Below are 17,404 nucleotides of genomic sequence, written 5' to 3'. Positions count from 1 at the left end.
TTGGCATTCTTTTCAGGATTGCACTATATAAACATTGAAGATATGTGTTTGACAGTATCTTCAGGATACCTGGATAGTATCAGAAGCCGTAACAGATCAGGAACAGATTTTATAACCAACCTGCCATGCTTCAACTAGAATAGCTTAGCTCTCTTCTAAAAATGAAACAAGTTTAACTGAGAAGAGATATTATAGAACTTGTAATAAGTAGAAACATGCAAAAATAACTGAAGCATGCAATAAAAACAACATTCTATTATACTTCTGTATTATAAAAGTATGAATCATCCTTTACTACTGAATAATGTATATACCCAGATCATATAGAATCTGCCGTATAACAAATCATGAAACTTATTATCATACATTTATAACATTTCCTATTATTGAGACATTACCGTGTATTCACTACTTCATAAAGCCTTTTTCCTAAGGAATTTTTCTCTTTTTAACTCTTTTCAACTAAAGAAAATTCAACATCAAAGAGTGTATTGAACTTTATGGTAGGTATATTAAGGACTACACTTATAGTTCTATAAGAATATGTCAGATATAAATATTTTGAGATTACTGAAAAGCACTCCATGTATTAAACCCAAGATCTCTCACCTACGTAAACTTGGCACAGTAATAATGTAACGATGTGCTGCTTCTTCACTATAATTGAGTCTATGCCCTGAAATAAGTATATAAACTAAACTGCTTTATAGTAAGAATACTTTCACATTGCCACATTGGAAGTCCTAAGGCCAGATTTCCTATGTACTGAACAACAATTTAAAAATTATTAGCTTTATAGTGTATACTAGCATATATACTAGGGTATAACACATGCAAAAGAAATTTTAAGTGTTTTACTGAAACTGAAAGCATTGTTACTTCAAAAACAAAAGCTGGGGAAAGCATAAATTCTTAAGTGTGCAACTCCTCTTCTTGTGGAATATTTCCTGTGCAATAAAGTTTTACATTTACATATTTGTGTCAGTGAATGGGAAGATCGTACATTCATGGAAACAGAAAGAAAGGATTAGTCTACCCCTTGCTTTAAGTAGCAAAAGCAATAGCTGGTATTTTATAAACTTTTGGTGAATGAATTTTCTAGTTTCAAAATGATTTTAGGAATTTCTCAATTACTAATAATCTAAAACAACTTTTGACACAAATTTCTTTTTTACAATTTTTCAGAAAGAAACATATTTACCTACATGTGTCAGGATACCTGCTGGGTAATACCCCTATAATTTGTCCAAAGGAGATACTATAAATTCTGTACTTAGAAAACTGATTCTACACTAAAAAACTAAAGACACTAGAATCGAACAGTTAAAAACTGAAAACCCTACCGCTGCAGCTTTGCAGTAATAAATGCTACTCTCCAGTGTACATTCTCCTGCCAGTGTAACAATACATTGCCTTGTTGCTGTCGCTTGGTCGTGTCCAACTCTTTGCAAGCCCCTGGACCGCAGCACACCAGGCCTTCCCGTCCTTCAGTATCTCCCAGAGCTTGTTCAAACTCACGTCCATTAAGTCAGTGATGCTATCCAACCATCTCATCCTCTGTTGTCCCCTTCTCCTCCTGCCTTCAATCTTTCCCAGCATCAGGGTCTTTTCCAATAAGTAGGCTCATCAGGTGGCCAAAGTATTGGAGTTTCAGCTTCAGCATCAGTCCTTCCAATGATCAGGACTGATTTCCTTTAGGATGGACTGGTTTGATCTCCTTGTAGTTCAAGTATCTTCAACACCACAGCTCAAAAGCATCAATTCTTCAGTGCTCAGCTTTCTTTATGGTCCAACTCTCACATCCATACATGACTACTGGAAAAAGCAGAGCTTTGACTAGACAGACCTTTGTCAGCAGAGTGGTGAGTCTGCTTTTTAAAATTCTGTCTAGATTTGTCATAGCTTCTCTTCCAAGGAACAAGAGTCTTTTAATTTCATGGCTGCAGTCACCATCAGCAGTGACTTTGAAGCCCAAGAAAATAAAGTCTGTCACTGTTTCCATTGTTTCCCCATCTATTTGCCATGAAGTGATGGGACCAGATGGCAATATCTTAGTTTTTTGAATGTTGAGTTTTAAGCTAGCTTTTTCACTCTCCTCTTCCACCTTCATCAAGAGGCTCTCTAGTTCCTCTTCACTTTCTGCTATAAGGGTGGTGTCATCTGTATACCTGAGGTTATTAGTATTTCTCCCAGCAATTTGATTCCAGCTTGTGCTTCATCCAGCTTGGCATTTCGCATGATGTGCTCTGTATAGAAGTTAAATAAGCAGGGTGACAATATACAGCCTTGACGTATTCCTTTCCCAATTTTAAACCAGTCTGTTGTTCCATGTCCAGTTCTAACTGTTGCTTCTTGACCTGCATACAGGTTTCTCAGCAGGCAGGTAAGGGGGCCTGGTATTCCCATCTCTTGAAGAATTTTTCATAGTTTGTTGTGGTCCACACAGTCAAAGGCTTTAGCATAGTCAATGAAACAGAAGCAGATGTTTTCCTGGAACCCTCTTGCTTCTTCGATGATCCAATGGATTTAGGCAATTTGATCTCTGGTCCCTCTGCCTTTTCTGAACCCAGCTTGAACATCTGGAAGTTCTCGGTTCACGTACTGTTGAAGCCTAGCTTGAAGGATTTTAAACATTACTTTACAAGCACATAAACATAATTAAGTTCTAGTTATAATGTTGGAGTATAGGAGTGATTCTGCTGCAGTGTACTTGTTGATAGTGTCTACTTCTGAATATGAAGTATTTCTTGGTATTTCCTCTTCTCTTGTACTGAACATTTAAAAATTTTCTGTGACTTCCCTGGTGGTCCAGTGGTCAGAATCCACTCTGCAGTGCAGGGGATACTGGTTCAATCCCTGGTCCAGAAAGATCCCACATGCCACGGGGCAACTAAGCCCCACAAGTGGCAACTACTGAGCCTACACACCACAACTACTTCAGCATGTGCACCTAGAGACCAAGCTCCAAAGCAAGAGAAGCCACCGCAACGAGAGGCCTGCGCACAACCAGAGAGCAGCCCCTTCTCGCCGCAACAGAGAAGAGCCCGTGTGCAGCAACGAAGACCCAGTGCCAAAAATAAGTTAAATTTTAAAAATTTCCACTTGATACAGCAATTTATTTCCTGTTGCACTCTAGATTTTCCCAAACATATGAGATCAAATAAACTTTTACACTCATCATTTTGATTGTTGTTTAGCTGCTAAGTCATGTCCGACTCTTTTGTGACCCCATGGGCTATAGCCCCCCAGGCTTCTCTGTCCATGGGATTTCCCCAGGCAAGAAAACTGAAGTGGGTTGCCAATTCCTCCTCCTGGCGATCTTCCTGACCCAGGGACTGAAACCACATCTCCTGCATTGGCAGGCAGATTCTTTACCACTGAGCCACATGGAGAGTCCCATCATTTTGATACAAGCATGAAAATAATCACAGAAATAAAACTGCTTTATGCTCTAAAAATTAAGGTCAATACAGAATTAATATTCATAGGTGTTTATCAGTGTATGATCAGCGTGATAAAAGAGCAACTAGGGCATAGTGAATGGTCACTAAATGCTTCTCAAATAACTGAACAAATGCATTATCTTAGCCCTGTGGCAAAACCAAAATATTTATAACATTCATAGTTGTGCTCCCATATTACCAAAGGGTAATACAAAAATATTTGGAAAACTAATATTTTCAGTCTCTCATGACTTAAAAATGAACTGACTCATAGAACCTAAGACTCATTCATTACATCTTAACAAAATATCACAAATTAGTTTTCTACTTAATCATCTATATTTCCCCCAAATCCTGGGCAGTTTTGATAAATAAAATGACCTAAAAGAGCCATGTATTTTTTATAGAGTTCACTCTCAATTACTCTTGAGAAATCCAACCTAAGCAGCGTCACTCACCTATGGTAAACTATAATTCCCAAAATAACAGAAGCAATGACTGTTACGCTTTGTGTTAACAAATTTGTGATTGTGCCACAACCTCAAATCTATTCAACCTAGACAAATAACATCGTGTAAAAAATCAGCTGCAAAGAGACTAAATCTGAGGTATGATTGGTGGCTTAGATGAATGAGAATAAAACTTCATCTAAGTCATGCATCATCACAACACCACTTAATTACAGTCTTCCTTGAATGAAGTGAGACCTTCCGACCTAAAAGTTAATCAGCCCCTAAAATGTTATCATCATCCATGCCATATTGTGAAGCCATAGAAAAAAATCCTTAAGCTATACCCTTTTTTTGCGGTTGTTATTTAAGGCTAGTTACCATTAGTAGCAAAATACTCAACAGAAAAATGAATCAGTTAAAGCATTCTGCTAGGGGAAAAAAAAATGTTAGTTGTCAATAATCACTGCTCTTCAGTCATATCCTTCTGGAATACTATTCCATATAGTAGATGATTCAGCATTTTCAATGTTCTAACTTATTTGATGAAATAGGCTAATCATAAGTCCATTGCCTTTCTCTTCAGATGTTTGAGACCCACATTTGACAAAGACTATTATATACGTTACAAGCCCAAGACCAAATTCTTCACAAACAGTATTTAAAAACTCAACAATCCTATAAAGTAGGTATTTCTCGTCCCAGTTTAGAGAAGACAAAACTTGAGGCTCAGGAAGAGCAAGGTGAGATAGCCAGTAAATGGCAGAAAGAAAATGAGAACCCTGATCTCATTTGATACATTAAAAATAAAAATCCACAGTAATATGTTATTTATTTATTGCCTTTTTGCCTACCAAATCAGAATCATAAGGGCAAAGACGGGTTTGTTTCTGTCCCTTTAATCTAACAATAAATATGGACTGATCATGTGGGATAGATGAATCTTTGCTGAATGAATGAATAAAACAATGTATACATATTAACATTAATGTTTCCTTTTCTAGGTATCTTGCCTATATCAAGAAATCAAATAAACTTTATAAATATGTTTTGAGCTTAAGGCCTAAACATGTGTATTTTAACCTTAAATCTTTCATCTTAAATCCCTTTTTGAATTTAATCTTTCCTGTTTTCCTACACATCTGTTAGTTTCTGTCTTATTTTCGATTGAAACTATGTTTCATAAGCATAGAAAACTAGTAGCATTTGGTAACAACTACTTTAAATTTCATGTACATATGTACCATGTTTATATAGCACGTGACTCAATTACGAAGGGAGCCACTAGGCGGTGCTGTGGTCCAGGACTAAAGCAAATGAGCTCCAAGCTGAGTAACAAGCTGCAATTTTTCTACTCTACCAACTCTACTTTCCCAGATGACTCCATTCTTAGTAGCCTAATAATGGCTATAGGCCCCTTGAAAATAGGTTTCAAGATATAAATCAAAGCTCTTCATAGTGCCTCACTGAAGAAGAGGCACTGAATAATTTTAATTGAGGATTTCTTTTAAGTACAACTCCTCTCAAATAGGATAAGTATTTCATTAGTAACTTCATTGACTAAGAAAATTCTTGGATTTCAAAAAAAGCAGAGTCCGAGAAACAACAAATTAGTGGTTACCAGTGGGGAGAGGGAAGGGGAAAGTAAGTAAGTAATTAAGTAAGCTACAAGGATATGTTGTACAATACAGAGAATATAGACAACATCTTATAATAACCATAAATGGAGTATAACTTTTAAAAATTATGAGTTACTATATTGTACACCTGTAACCTTTCGTACATCAACTATACTTCGATTAAAAATAAAATTTGTCTTATATAAAGATTTTTGAAGTTACATTTTAGAGAACCAATTAAAATTCAGTATGTAAAAAGTATTATAAAATACCTGCTGTAAAGTATCCCAAGGACCACACTGAAGAATTTCTAGTGTATTCAAAGGGGGCATCGTGTTGACTGGGCATTTTATAAGTCTCCTCCTTCTAACAATTTTCTTCTGTTGATTTTGCCTGAAAATTTCAAACCAGGGTTTAAATGATGTTATCCACGCTAGCCTCTTTTCTTCAATAGAAGACAGAAGTGTTGGCTCTGGCACAGAGCAGGCCACTTTATTTTCACATTCAGCTGTATTTTCATGACATTCTTCTGGAATTTCTTGAATCTGAGACTTAAGAGAGTTTACTTCTTTAAAAATCAAATTGTTTTTTGCATTATAGCCACCCAAATCTTCACAAGGAGCATCTACAATATAATTTTGCTTGCTTATTTTGCCTTCTACATTTATCACAGCATCATTAGTGTTAAAAACCAAGTCACTATTCAGAGCACTGCCTTTTGGGTTCTCCTCTGCCTCTTTAGATTTTAAATCAATTTCTTCTTCTTGTAGTAATGTATTTTCCCCTATATCTTCAGATTTTTCTAATTTCAGTGGTACTGGGTTTTGTTTCATTGAAATCACTGAAATTTCCTTTATATTATTTTCTTCATACAATGTTCCAAACTGTCCTGATATTTCTTTTTCTACTTTTTGCATCTTATTGTCTTGGTTATCATCAATTATTTTCTGTGATTCATTGTCTTTTACTTCATCGATTTCTTGATTATTTCCTAATATTATTTGGGTTTCTTGTCTCATAGTCTCATTTATGGAAGGTTTCAAGACTTCCTCTTTTTGTACTTGAAACTGTAATTCTTGCAGTTGAAACTGTTCTTTGACATTTTCTTTTAGATGCAGGTTTTCCAATTTATTTTTTTGATCTATGTTTTCATAATTCTTTTTTTGCTTGACCAATTCTTGTGAACATTGTGCTGCTGGGTTTTCATTTTTTTCTTCCACTTTAAATACTGCCAAAATTGCCTGGCTTGACATAGATTCTTTTAATTGCACTTGTACTGATTCTTTCAACACAAGCTGTCTATCTACATTCTTCCTCTTATCTGACTCTTCAGCTAACCAAGGGGAAGCATCTTCCCACATTTTTAACTTTCCACCCCCTCGCCTTTTGGCTCCATCATCCTTATTCTTTGATGTATCCTCAATGGTCACATGTTTGGCATTATATTCTCCCTTCTTTAATGCTCTACTTATTATTAGCTGTTTTTTTGCCGCTTCTCTCAGTATCAATTTTTCCATCTTTAGTAGTTGTTCCCTTTCTTGTCTCAGGATGTTCTTTTTCCCCATATATTCTTTTTCTCTCCTTTTCCTTCCCTCTTGCATCTGCTTTTCTATCTCTTCTTCTATTCTTTGTTCCTCCTCTAATCGTTTCCGTTTTTCTTCTTCTATCTGTCGTATTTTTGCTTCCTTTTCCTTCCACTCTTGTGCTTTCTTTTTCTTACTTTCTATTTGTCCCTTTATGATTGGGCCATATTTTTGGTAGGCCACAAATGCTTTATATTTAGCTTGAATTTTTACAGCTGCATTATGCTGCAGTTTTAACAAGCGCATTTTTTCTTTTTCCTGTAGGTCTTTAAATTTTGTTCTTTCTTCTTCCATTTGTAAATGTAAGTTTCTAATAAATTCCTAAAATAAAGTAAGATATTTAGTAGTCAGCATAAGCTAAATGTGAAATATTACTAAAGTATCATTTGAAATATAGATTAAAACAAATACTGAAACTGAAATCATAATAAAGTCAATAGAAAATTTACTTAGAGGAACTAAAGTAATTTATTGAAAAGGGCATATTGATTTTTTTAAATATTTAGGAGCTTCTATCAGTTTAGTAAGCTGATACTCTAATATTATGACTGTACTTGAAATTGGGGAATTGAGGAATTCTTTGATGATAGAAAGCATATGCAGTCAGAATGACACAGAGAAAAGGCAAGAAAAGCCAAAAGCTAAAATTTGTGTAGGAGAAAAGGACTTCAAACTTTATGAGACGGGTGTTCTTTCTGATAAAAGAGACCCCTAGAGCTAGCAGCATGGGGAATGCAGAAACAGGGAACGGTTTTGTAAGTCATAGTATAAGGAAGGTGAGGTAGTAGGTACATATAAGCCTAGTTACATTTCTTTTCCTGTCCAGCAGGAGAGCTGATAAGTCCATAAAGCACTAAGTGAGGTAATCCAGAGTTGGGTGAAAATATCATTGTCACTAACGTCCTAAAATAAAAGTAAACAGATCAACAAAATCGGGCAAATATTTAGAAAAACTAGCACAAATGATGTGAAGTGACAAAAATCCTTCAATAAGCAAAAGGAAGGTCCAATTTCTGGGAAAACTAAGTAAAAGTTAAAGATATTTTTAAGAAAGAAATGTTTAAATAAGAATCTCATCTAAAAAATGAAATGCAAGTGCCCAAATAAAAATATATGACTCACTCAAACAAAGAAAAAAAAAAATCAAGATAAAATGGTTGAACAGCTAAATGCCTAAACAAAACTTCAAAACTAGGTGCTTCCCAAAATAATATACAAAACACAAAGTTATGAAATATATGAAGTTCGGGAGTAAAGGCAATCAACACAGAAACTTCAACATATGACTAACAGGAGTTTCAAAATAAAAAACCGAGAAAAACTGAAGAGAAGAGAATCATAGAAAAATGTTTTCTAAACCAAAAACAAAGGCCTTGAGATGAGTCAATTTCACACACACACACACACACACACACACAATGATGACTCATATAGTAAACACTAACAATATTTCAGAACACTAAGGAATATAAGCTCTATGAAGGCAAGGATTATTTCTGTTTTATTCATTGCTGTATCCTGCGTACTCACAGAGAGGTACCTACCTGGCACACAGTAGAAAACCAGCAAATATGTGCAGATGAATGCAAAAAGTGAAAAATCTTAAAGCTTCAAAAGAACTGAATAAATGAGCATCAGATTTGCCATCAAAGACGGCATGAGCTTTGTGCGTGCTCAGTCACTCAGTCATGTCTGACTCTTGAGATGCCATGGGCTATAGCCCGCCAGGTTCCTCTGTGCTTGGGGATTCTCCAGGTAAGAATACTGGAGTGGGTTGCCAAGGCCTCCTCCAGGGGATCTGCCCAACCCAGGATTGAACCCAGGTCTCCCACATTGCAGGTGGAGTCTTTACCAGCTGAGCCACAGGGGAAGCCCAGAGATGGCATGTGCAAAAATAAACATGCAATGGAGTTATATCTTTAAATCGCTAAAACTAAATTGTAATAAACCTCCATTCTGCATCCAAGAAAACTAATCATTCAGTTTTAAAAGCAAAATAAAAACATTTTCAATTGTGCAAACACAGAAAATTTCCTGTCCAAAAGTAAACTTTTGACAAGTGTTTAGCTGTATACTCCAAGAAAGGAAAACTGAGCCCAGAAAGCAGAGAAAGACAGGATTCAAAGAACACTAATCAAAGAGAGCAAGCAGATCAATCCAGTCCATCCCAAAGGAAATCAACCCTAAATAAGGACTGATGTTGAAGCTGAAGCTCCAAGACTTTGGCCACCTGACATGAAGAGCCGACTCACTGGAAAAGACCGTGATGATGGGAAAGATTGAGGGCAGGAGGAGAAGGGGACGACAGAGGATGAGATGGTCAGATGGCATCATCGACCCAATGGACATTAGGTTGAGCAAGCTCAGAGAGATAGTAAAGGAGAGGGAAGTCTTGCGCGCTGCAGTCCAGGGGATCGCAAAGAGTTGGATACAACTGAACGACTGTACAACAACAATGATCAAAGAAACCTTACCACCTAGCACTTAGGTTTTTTATTCTGTCGTCTTTCCGTCATGTCATGTAAGGACGAATATCAGCTGTCCGTTTACTGTTGCTCCTTTTTGGGTAATAAGCTTTTTCCTTGGCTGATTTTAAGATTTTCCCTCCTTATCTCGAATTGTAATAGCTATATTATTCAATCCCCAGGTGTGATTTTCTTTGGATTGATTCAACTTGGGGATCTTTACTCATCCTTAAATGTTCAAGTTGAATTTTCTGAAACAGTTTGAAACCTTTCCAACTATTATCTCTTTACCCACAGGTTCTGCCCCATTCTCTCCTTTCCTTCCAAATTACTATTAATGATATTTTATAATATTTTCATATTTTCATTATGTATCACGTATTTCTTGTTCTCTTTTCTGTTTTTCCCATTTTTGTCCTCTCTGCACTTACATTTGGGCATTTCCTATTGACTTCCCTTTAGCGTCAATAATGTTCTCACCTGTTTTGCCAAATCTAATGTTAAATTTATCCACTGAAATTTTACTTTTTTACACTGAACTGTTCAACTCTAGAATATGTAGTGCTGCTGTGTTGTGCTAAGTTGCTTCCGTCGTTTCCAACCCTTTATGACCCTGTAGACTGTAGCCCCGGAGTAGGCAACAGCAGCCCACCCCAGTGTTCTTGCCTGGAGAATCCCAGGGACGGGGGAGCCTGGTGGGCTGCCGTCTATGGGGTCGCACAGAGTCGGACACGACTGAAGTGACTTAGCAGCAGCAGCAGCAGCAGACTGTAGCCCGCCAGGCTCCTTGGTCCATGGAATTCTCCAGAAAAGAATACTGGAGAGAGCTGCCAAGCCCTCCTCCAGGGGAAGAATATATACTTGGTATTACATTATAGATTCTAATTTTCTTTTCCTATCTCCTGTTTATTTTGCTACTGTATAATAATTATGGGAATTTAATGACTCTCCTAACTCCAACATTTGGATTATCTGTGACTCACTATTGTCTTTTTTTTTCTTGTCATTCATATTGAATCTGTGTCTTCACATGCCTAACCAACTTTTTTATTTAGAGATGGAGAGGATACTTTTTCAGGAATGTGTTTATATAAACTTCAAAAAGACTTGGAAAAATACAAAGAAAGGAAATATTTTTGTCTATTTTTTACTTGCAATTACTTAAAATAATCTTATATAAAAACTGCAGTGTAAATTAGTTAAAATTTAATAAACGTGTCATCCTAAACCTAAAGGGATACTTAATACATTCAGTTAGTTGCATTAAAGAAATGCAGTAACCTTTCATAACAATCCTCAATCATAATGAAATAATAGTATGTTTCCTCAAACGTAATAGTATGTTTCCTCAAACCTTGGAAGAAATTTTACATTTACAGTTTAACACAGGCATGCTCACTAATTGAACCAGTTTAGCTTCCTTGTCAGGATATTTCATTTCAAGGGGAGTTTCTAGTGACTAAGTATTGGTAAAACTTGAGTAAATTAAATACTATACCAACTAGGCAATACTATTTTAAAATACTCACTCCAAGCATAGTAATTTATTTCAAATGAGAATGACTACTCTGCTGCTTACAAACAATACACACATACCGCGTGCTGTTGAAATCTCTCCTTCCATATTTTCTCCTCTTTATGAAGTTCATCATTCATCTTGTCCTGTTCTTGCTGAACATATGATAATATTGAAATATGATACTCAAATATCAAAAATATTATGTTTATTCTGTATGACTCTTACAACATATATTAGTAAACAATGGTTAAAGATAAAAACTCACCCAATGGCCCCCAGTTATTAGCACTGGAATAACAACTTTAATCCCAACTTAAAATATCATAAAACGATACCTAGGTTTCCCATTAGCACATGAAGATATCTGTAATCTTGGAAAGCTGTCTTATTAATTTGAGTATATTTACTCACATAATAAGAGGCACTAGCTAGAAATACTCCTGGATAATAAAAAAAGTTACAAATGATAATGTATGTTAAGATGGGTTTTGCATTACAGGGTTTTTTTTCTCTCCACACTATTTCATTTAATTCACATAAAAAATCATCTCAGAGGGTAATTGTTTTCTTTCATTAACTCATTATTAGCATCTATTTTGTTAAGGCTCTGAAAAATCAACAAAGATCAGTAAAATATAACCCCCTTCCTCAAAAACTTTACCTTTAGTAATTCTAAAATGCTATCATATGTTCACACATTATCCCAAGTTTAGCAGAATAAGGATTACAGTAGGAAGCGCTGTAATAATTAGAGGATTATCAAAGTTTCATACAAAAGATGTTTTTGAAATGACTCGGCTTTTAAGAGATTATATAAACATTTGAGGCATTTATTAAAAAGTTTTTGAACTAGGAAAATGATTACAACTCAGTTTTAGGCAAATTATAAGTTTACATTTGATAGCTGTCAGTAAAGAATATGCCTGCAATGCAGGAGACCTTGGTTCGATCCCTGGGAGGGAAGATCCCCTGGAGAAGGAAATGGCAACTCACTCCAGTACTCTTGCCTGGATGATCCCATGGACAGAGGAGCCTGGCAGGCTATAGTCTACGGCGACACAAGAGGTGGACATGACATAGCAACTAAACCACCGCATTTAATAAGAGAGTAAGGCAAGGAAACAGTAAGGAGATCAGTGAAGTAGGTATTAGAGAAATCCATGAGAGAATCAGTGAGGGCCTTCTACAGATGCGGTCACAGGAGTCAGAAGAGATGCAAACACAATGCAAATGTGAGACTGCCACCAACTGTCAACTGACTGAATCAGAGGAAGTGGGAAACGTTCTTTGGAAACCATCTCATATGAGCTGTGGGAAATTTTGATGGCATTTAAGCATGGAAATAACATTTTTTGGAAAATAATTATCCTTCTGACTGCACTACCGTGCATGAATTTCCAGAACACAAGACCAAAAGTAGGAAGGTCAATTAGAGAGTACAGTAAATATTCCAAGCTACACATTAGGACATCCTGAACGATGGGGAAGTAGTAGACATATGGATGAGACAGTGGATAATGTAACTATTAGAAGAATAGGATCATAAAAGAGAGAGAAGAGTCAAAAATGGTACTCAGCTTTTTAGCTTAGTCTATGATGAGCGCATAGCTCATCAAAATAACAACTAACGAATACCAGAGGCGGAGCATGACTCAGAAAGACAATGTATTCAGTTTTAGATCCATTAAGTTCTGAGTATGGAATAGTTATATAGTTCACTTTATTTTTATAACTATAGATTTGGTTCTGAACAGCCATTGCTGTGTTTGAGACTATCAAGAGAGAAAGTACATGGAATGAGAAAAGAAAGAACAGAAGATGGAATCCGGGGTAGGACACATTCAGGGAGAAGGAGAAAAAAATTAACCTAAAAACAGATACCAAGGAAAAATGGCCAAACATGTAAGAAGACAATCAAGGTAGTATGGTCCCACAGAAGTAAAGGGGAAATGAAATGGTCAACTGATTTTTACTGGCATAAAAAGGAAAAGAGGCAAAAATAAATACTGCCTGGTGGCTCAGACAGTAGAGCATCTGCCTGCAATGTGGGAGACCTGGATTCAATCCCTGGGTTGGGAAGATCCTTTGGAGAAGGAAATGGCAACCCACTCCAGTACTCTTGCCTGGAAAATCCCATGGATGGAGGAGCCCTGATAGGCTACAGTCCACGTGGTCGCAAAGAGCTGGACATGACTAGTGACTTCACTAGGATGTGTGAGTGTGGTTCTAGAAGTCATTGTATTTTTGTCAAAGTCAGTTTAGAAGCCAACTTTTTTTTTTTTTTTTTTTTTGTCAAAAGCAGTTTAATTCACTGGGATGGATGTAGAAGACACCTAGAAGGTTTAGGTTTGAATGAAAGATGAGGAAATGGATTGAGCACAAACAATTACTTCTTAAGAAGCCTGTCCATGATAAGTAAAGCTAAAGAGCAGCTAAAGAAAGATATTTAAACAACAGTGATCTCATGAGTTTTCTGTTTTCTTTTGTTTCCAGGACAGGAGAAAACTGAACATGAGTATAAGCAATAAGAAAGGAGAAAGTTGCATATGACTATTTTAACATATAGGAAAAAAGTGAGAGTGATAGAGCAAAGAATGAAAAGCTGGCCTTTGGTAGAAAAAGCCTCTCTTACTGAGATAAGAACAAGGGCAAAAAATAAAGCTAAAAAGGTGACCACAAAGATTAACGCTAACTAGATGTGGGATTAGAAAGAAAAAGAAGTTCGTAATTGATGCAAAAATGTGATCATTTACTAATAACAAGGAAGAAGGAGCTGGGTAGAACTCTTAAGGAAAGAAATTTATAACAGCAGCTTTAGAAAATGGAAGAAGCTAACAAAGACACAGGTGAGAATTACTGAATATATAAATTACCTATTTAGAAGCCATCATTATAAGATTATGGAATGGTCCCAGTGGAAAACTTTGAAGCTCCAAGGTAAAACGAAGCACACATTTAGAAACTCATTAAATCTACTAATGTCATATATATTTTTAAAACATAAATTTATGATTAAGTACAAATTGCTTTCAAAAACTAAGTTATAATTCTTTAAGGGTAAGGCCCTGGAGTTAAATTTCTTTTGTAACATCAAGCATATAGCTGAAAGTTTTGCCCTTGAAGTAGTCAGTAAATTGTTACAAAACAAAATAAAAATGGCAATGAAAAAAGAATTTAAAAATCAGCCGTTTTTTAGAAAATATCACTAACAATCAATATCAGTGATACATTTTACCACAAGCTAGGAAACACTACTCCAATAATCTACATTATATTAACTTCTATTCAGGAATGGGAGAAAAAAAAAAAAAGCTTCTGACTTTTGAAAATAACTAATCTAGTCTGTGGAAAGGAAAATATGGACTAAAAAGAAGCTAAAGATTTGTAGCTTAAATATTAGTAAAAGTCATGGACAAGCTGGTTCTGCAATATTATCATTGTTTTTAATGTATTTACTTTCTACATAATTCAGAAATGCAATGTACTCAGCATGGGAGGCTAGGATACCCTGAACTGCCTATGTGACAACATGCTAACAGAAGACTCAAGACTAGTAAGTTGGGAGTAATACGTAAGTTAACTTTAGTAATGCAAGACGGATGTAAGTCCTGCCTGTTATCCATACAGTCTAAGGATTCTGATGGTCCACAAGTGAGTCCCAGAAATCCACCTGTTTCTCAAGATGCCACTGCTGTGGCCTGAGGATGTGGACCACCTGAGGAGCAGCTGGGAGAAAACAGAAAGGAAAACAACACAGAACTCCCTTATACCAAAAATGTTCCAGTCCCAGAAATCAGCTCATTTATGGGAATGCAGCACAACTATGACCTGCATGCCTGAACCACTGAAACCAAATATGTTTTACATAATTGCTAGATATCAGACTACACAGTAAGGACATTCTGTGATGGAGAAAATTCTGTTGCCTTTTTCTATGATTAGAAGGGCATAGAAAAGCAACAATTTATGTTGTAAATGTCAGCTTTTTTAGGACAGTCTTTGAAACTTTATAGACTCTGGGGGATCTCAAAATCCAAAGCAGTACCTGAAATTACAACGAATTTCACGGAAAATAAGCAAGGGGTCCATATTAATACTGTTAATCCCCAGTGAACTGCTTTGATTATTAGGGCTAATTAAAACCCATAGAATGGAGCTCGAGCCACACCATAATCCAAAACATCAGTACTGTTCAGAAGGAGTTATTGATTCAAAAAAACGTATGAAAAACAAAAATAAAAATAAGAAAACTTACCTTCTGAATACTCTCTAATTTCTTCTTTTCAACTTCAAATTGTTTCATCCAACAGTGTCTTTTTTCTTCTTCTTCTTGAAACTGCTTTTCTTCTCTATCCCTCTGAACTTTGAGAGTTTCTTTCTCTTGGTCTTCTAGTTCTTTCTGTTTGTCTTGCCAAGCCTCAAAGGACTGCCGACATCTTTCTTCCACTTCACAGTATCCAAAGTTTATATCAGCATCATCTGTATTCATGAAGAGAAAAAAATTAAAACAAACTAGTCAAAGCTGATCCAATATAAAATTTAAAAGCAATTTCAAAATAAAGAAATAATGTCCATATATTAGCTAAAGTGAAATCGACAATGTGCTAATGTGCAAAATACATGTAAACTCCATTGCAGTCAATAAAGAAATCATATAACTTGTCAAACTATCCCAGAAAACTATGCATGTGTATCTGTGTGTGTGTGCACATGCACGCATTCATGTGTGTAGTTAAGAGATGTATAGGAACATAGCTAAGAGACACTTAAAAAATGCAGGTCTGGGTACATCTATTACAGTCAGCTCTACATGTAGAAAATTTTCAAATATACTTACATAAAGTTAAATTGAAAGTGAAAGTCGCTCAGTCATGTTGGACTCTTTGTGACCCCATGGACTATATAGTCCATGGAATTCTCTAGGCCAGAATACTGGAGTGGGTAGCCTTTCCCTTCTCCAGGGGATCTTCCCAACCCAGGAACTGAACCCAGGTCTCCCACATTGCAGACAGATTCTTTACTAGCTGAGCCACAATAAAGTTAATTTAGGAGTCATAAAAAAAAACTATGAAACATGTAATTAAATAACCATAGTAAGTGTACAGCATTTTTCAAATACCATGACTATTTTCTTCTAAATGGCAAAAGAAAACTGTTTAAGGTTTTTAGATAATTAAAGCGAATCACAATAAAATGATCAAAAGTATCATCAAGCAAAACATGTTCATCCACCTGGCAAAACATGTTCATCCACTGGCAAATCACAAAGGTCAGGCTCCAGAACCAAACCGGGACTGCCACAACGAGTTTTACTTCTTAGAAATTCTTCTTTTTCTATTTCAGATAACATCTAAGAGGTTAAAGAAAGTACTAATGATTAAAGAAAAACAAAACAGAGAGTAAAGTTGTCATTTCAATAAAGCATTAAGTATTTACACACACATATCTAGAAAATTATTTACTTCAAATTGCTCTCAAATACAATTACATAGCACATTGATAATTATTCTTTTATGGTGGAGAAAAATGCTTTTCCCAGGGAAGCAAATTGTATTTTACCCTCCTTATGTATTTCAGAATTCTAATTACTTTCTAATATTTACTTACAATATTCAGAATTAACCTGCTTGACACTCATGTCCAAATGTTTCTATTAATATGTGCTTTCCTCCTAACACCTTTTTATTTTTTTTCTGCAGGAACTGCACATATTCACAAATTGCTAATATATTCAATGTTTTAAAAACAGAATTTTTTCTAATTTACCTTGAATATATACAAGTTATAATTTTGATTCATACTTTTCCATAATTAGACTTCCACCAGCTTGAAAGGTACAGGATATCTATCTCAATGTAGTAGCTATATAATTCAAAATTAATGTATCAGGACTGAGTGTTACCAAAAAAATAGAGTAAGAAACATACACACAAGTAACTTTCAAATTCTGCCAACCTCATAAAGAGCAAGAATACAGTTAGGTAAAATTAGAGTTATGTAAAATGAGTAATAAAAATGAACAAGATGCTGAGTCAGTGGAAGAGACTTGCTCTGAAATACATCTCCAGGAGTTTTACCCCCAAATTCTAGGCTTTCCTTTACTCTCACTTCTTTACAGATGTTTTTATTTTATCTTAAAAAAAAAAAAAAGAAGAAGACATTCTACATTTAAAGCTTCTACAGGGTATTTAAAAACTCCACTGAATCATACTACATTCTTAAGCAAGGTAACAATATTAGAGTATACGTCATTGTTTTCTTTGGATTTTTTTAGGTAAAAAATACCATCCAATATAGTTACGCTGGTCTTATTTACATTATATTTC

The 17,404-nt window shown here is 35.5% G+C and overlaps 1 protein-coding gene across 1 annotated transcript in view; it reads right to left on the bottom strand.

Annotated features, from left to right (window-relative positions):
* The window catches only part of LRRIQ1 (leucine rich repeats and IQ motif containing 1), a 189,091-nt gene that overhangs the window by 166,022 nt on the left and 5,665 nt on the right, over positions 1–17,404 (bottom strand). The window contains exons 4-7 of the mRNA XM_061125407.1: positions 16,311–16,428; positions 15,334–15,557; positions 11,156–11,230; positions 5,784–7,415 (exon numbers count right to left, since the gene is read on the bottom strand). Coding sequence (XP_060981390.1) covers positions 5,784–7,415; positions 11,156–11,230; positions 15,334–15,557; positions 16,311–16,428 — 2,049 coding nt within the window. The remainder of the gene's footprint in view (positions 1–5,783; positions 7,416–11,155; positions 11,231–15,333; positions 15,558–16,310; positions 16,429–17,404) is intronic.

This window comes from Dama dama, chromosome 3, assembly GCF_033118175.1.
Source record: "Dama dama isolate Ldn47 chromosome 3, ASM3311817v1, whole genome shotgun sequence".
Lineage (NCBI taxonomy): Eukaryota > Metazoa > Chordata > Mammalia > Artiodactyla > Cervidae > Dama > Dama dama.
The sequence above is the reverse complement of the archived record's forward strand: the minus strand, read 5'-3'. Positions and strand labels throughout refer to the sequence as shown.